The sequence below is a fragment of the Phaethon lepturus genome, unplaced genomic scaffold (genome assembly GCF_000687285.1).
Source record: "Phaethon lepturus isolate BGI_N335 unplaced genomic scaffold, ASM68728v1 scaffold44041, whole genome shotgun sequence".
Taxonomy (NCBI): domain Eukaryota; kingdom Metazoa; phylum Chordata; class Aves; order Phaethontiformes; family Phaethontidae; genus Phaethon; species Phaethon lepturus.
Window position 1 is genome coordinate 1 of NW_010519284.1, and position 3,589 is coordinate 3,589.

General features: G+C 42.2%; 1 protein-coding gene across 1 annotated transcript; it reads left to right on the forward strand.

The window, feature by feature from the left end:
* Positions 1-341: 341 nt before the first annotated feature.
* Positions 342-3,115, forward strand: HOXC8 (homeobox C8). Its single transcript, XM_010296990.1, has 2 exons — positions 342-777; positions 2,823-3,115. Exons 1-2 carry the CDS (start codon positions 342-344, stop codon positions 3,113-3,115), a joined length of 729 nt encoding a protein of 242 aa, XP_010295292.1.
* The last annotated feature ends 474 nt before the right edge of the window (positions 3,116-3,589 follow it).

Genomic DNA, 3,589 nt, shown 5'->3' on the forward strand with positions numbered 1-3,589 from the left:
AGAAAAAAAAAAAAAAGCCACACCACCGGGATTTTGAGGAATTTGCCTGTGGTGTTAAAGGGAAGGAGCAGAGTTACAGAGAAATTGAGAGAGAGAGCTCTACCTACCGACAGATTACAAGAGAAGTCAAGAGCACCGAGAACCAACCGTACAGACACACAGAGGCACCATGAAACGCCTTTGAGATCGCATTAAAAAAAAAAAAAAAGCCACTAAAAAGCAGGACTTGAGACAGTCCAGGGACAATCTCGCACTAATCTAGAATTAAAGCCGTCTTTTTTTTTTTCCTTTTTTTCTCTTTTTTTTTTTTTTTTTTTTTTTTTTTTTTTTGGGCGAGGGTCATGAGTTCCTACTTTGTAAATCCTCTCTTTTCCAAGTACAAAGGCGGTGAATCGCTGGAGCCAACTTACTACGACTGCAGATTTCCACAAAGTGTTAGCAGGAGCCATGCTCTCGTGTATGGTCCGGGCACTACTGCTCCCACCTTCCAGCACCCTTCACACCACGTCCAAGAGTTTTTCCACCACGGAACCTCCAGCATCTCCAACTCTGGATACCAGCAAAACCCATGCGCCTTGGCGTGTCACGGAGACGCTTCTAAATTCTATGGATATGAAGCTCTACCGAGGCAATCGCTTTATGGTGCTCAGCAAGAGACGACTGTTGTACAATATCCTGACTGTAAATCGTCTTCCAACAGTAACTCTAGCGAGGGACAAGGGCATTTAAATCAAAATTCGTCTCCCAGTCTCATGTTCCCATGGATGAGACCTCACGGTTAGGACCTTTTTTTCCTCCTCCTTAAATGTTTTCCTTTATTTCTCTCTCTCGCTCTCTCCCTCTCTCCTCTCTCTCTGTCTATCTGTCTATCTATATATATATGTATGCATATACAAGCACAAACATATGTCTAGAGATATAAACATGCACATACACACATATGCGTACATATATATATACGTAAAAATATAAATATGAGGGGCAGCTGTGAACTATGAAAGAAATGAGCAGGTTTGTGCTAATGTTTCTTCTTTTTAGGAAGACCTTTGAAAGCAAACAAGACAGCAGTTACTAGAGAGCCAGCAAGGTGATTCCCTGCAAAAGGCTTAAATCACAATAAAGTAAAACTTGTTTTTTATTGCTTGCCTTGAGGATAGGCAATAAGATACAGCTCCCACGAGGTTATTTGCATGTTGATAATACACTGCTCTTTAAAATGTCATATAGCCTTTCATAACCGCTGGGAGACGAAGCCTGAAAGGTGGGAACTTGTATAAGTATTACTAATACTTTACATCTGTTTCTTAAAGCCTAGAGATAAAAGTTTAAACAGAAAAGGAAACTTAGCTCAGAGCTATGGGGTGGGGTGGAGGAGAACAGGCTGCCGTCCTGGGTTAAAAAAAAAAAAAAGGGGGTGGGAAATTCAAAATAATTTGGGCTGAATGGAACTTTGCTCATGTGAAGTCCAGATAATTGCAGAGAAACCGAAATACTTCAAAGTACAAGTTTCCCCCACCTAAGGACCAAGGTTGTCTAGAAGCCTTGTTAATTCAAAACATGTGAAGGTTAGTGTTAATTTTAAGGACAATCAGAGCCCCAAAGTTTTTCCCCCCTACCCCCACCAAAATTTAACAACCAAAAAAAAAAAAAAAAAAGAGAAGAGAAAATAGAAAGGAGTTCTGGCTAATGTAGAGAGGATGTGGCCCAGAGGCTGGGAGATAGAGGCAGAGGAAAACACGTTATTTATCTAAGCTTTGACCTAGAGGTAGTCTCAAGGATGCAATCATTTCAAACTGGAGCTCTTTTTTTTTTTTTTTTGCAAATAGATTGTTTTTCTCATTAAGAAAGGACCGTGCAGAAGGAAGTGCAGGGGCTCAGCTGCACATACCTCAGTCCTCTTTCTTTCTTTTTTTGGCTACTGCTGCAAATGTCCATCTCGACTTGCTTCAAACACAATCTCTGTGTTTGCACAGGCAAATATCCATCTCTGCTGCGTGTGCTTTACAGGCACACAGCCCTAACCGACAGGGAGAGGGGATTTCATGGAAAATTCAAATTCTCAGGGCGTAAATACTAGCAAAAGAGATGACCCTGAGGCTGTATTTTGGGACGAATATTTGGAAAAGGAAGCAAGAGTTGGGCATTTTGAGGAAAAGGGAGAAAGAAAGAGAGAGAAGAGGAGAGAAAGGGAGAAAGAGGGAATGAGAGAAAGGAGGGGGAAGAGAGGGAGAGAGAAAGAAAGAGAGAGAGAGAAATAATGAAAGAAAGAGAGAAAGAGAGAAAGGAAGAAAAGAAAGGAAGGAAGAAAAGGAAGAAAGAAAGAAAGAAGGATAGAGAAAGGAAGAAAGAAAAAGGAATGGGGAGAAGGAGAAAGGCTGGAGAGGTTTTTATGCTGAACAATGCACCTTTCATAGGAAAATATATATTTTTTAGAAATTGGAGCTGCCCAGCAGGACTCACCATCCAGAATCACCTTTTAGGAAACTGGAAAGGTCTCTTTTGTGAATGAGCTTGACACACACCTCCCTGCACCCAGCCAAGCAGCCAGAGCTGAACACTCCCCAGAAGAGCCAGGGAAAGGCAGCTGCCTATCAGTATTAATAGCAATATCAGCCCTGTGATTATTAATAATAACCCAGCGACTTTCCTTTAGTGCCTTTAATATGCAAAGGGTTGAGAGGGGCTTTTTTTTTTTTTTTTTTGGCGGGGGCAGCAGTTCCTTTAGGAAAAATTGGGCAAGGGGGGCTGGAGGGAAGGGGGGGGGGAGCAGAGCCTCCAAAGGGGGGAGAATTAAGAAGTTATTTGATGTTTGTGTCCTACAGCTCCCGGAAGACGCAGTGGCAGACAAACTTACAGCCGGTACCAGACCCTGGAGTTAGAAAAGGAGTTCCTCTTCAACCCGTATTTGACACGGAAGCGGCGGATTGAGGTCTCTCACGCCCTGGGACTGACCGAGAGACAAGTGAAGATCTGGTTCCAGAACAGGAGGATGAAGTGGAAAAAAGAAAACAATAAAGATAAGCTGCCGGGGGCCAGGGACGAGGAGAAAACGGAAGAAGAAGGGAATGAAGAAGAGGAAAAAGAAGAGGAGGAAAAAGAAGAAAGCAAGGACTGAGTTCTCAGCCCCTTGAAGTCTCGTTTTATGGCAGATGATAAATCGAGATGTTTACGACGGTCATTTGCTTTTATAGAGTATAGAATGGAGAGGCTCACACAGCAGTAACTACCTGTCAAACAGTTGTAGCCTTTTTTATTGTCATAGAAACTTCCCCTGCTTCCCCCCCCCTTTTTTTTTAATAGCTGCGTTTTTAGTTCAATAAATACATAGTTGGCTTGACTGCAAGAGCAGGGGAAAAAAAAATTAAAAAAAAAAATTAAATGACCCAGCAAAGCAAAACCAACCCCCAGCAGTCCTAAACCAAGCCTGGAAGCAAATGTCACTGCTGGTCCCCTGCTCCCTCCGCTCCCGCCTGCGAAGCTGCACACACGGATGGGTGCAGCATATGTATTTATGTGAACAGCTTTGACTTTGCCTTTTTGTTGTTCTTTTTTTTTTTTAAAAAAAAAAAAAAAAAAAAAAAAAAGCTTG

Excerpts from the sequence above, each read along its gene's own strand:
- HOXC8 (XM_010296990.1), top strand. The coding sequence starts at position 342 with ATGAGTTCCTACTTTGTAAATCCTCTCTTTTCCAAGTACAAAGGCGGT. Across the intron at positions 778-2,822 it reads CCCATGGATGAGACCTCACG|CTCCCGGAAGACGCAGTGGC; the intron begins GTTAGGACCTTT and ends TGTGTCCTACAG.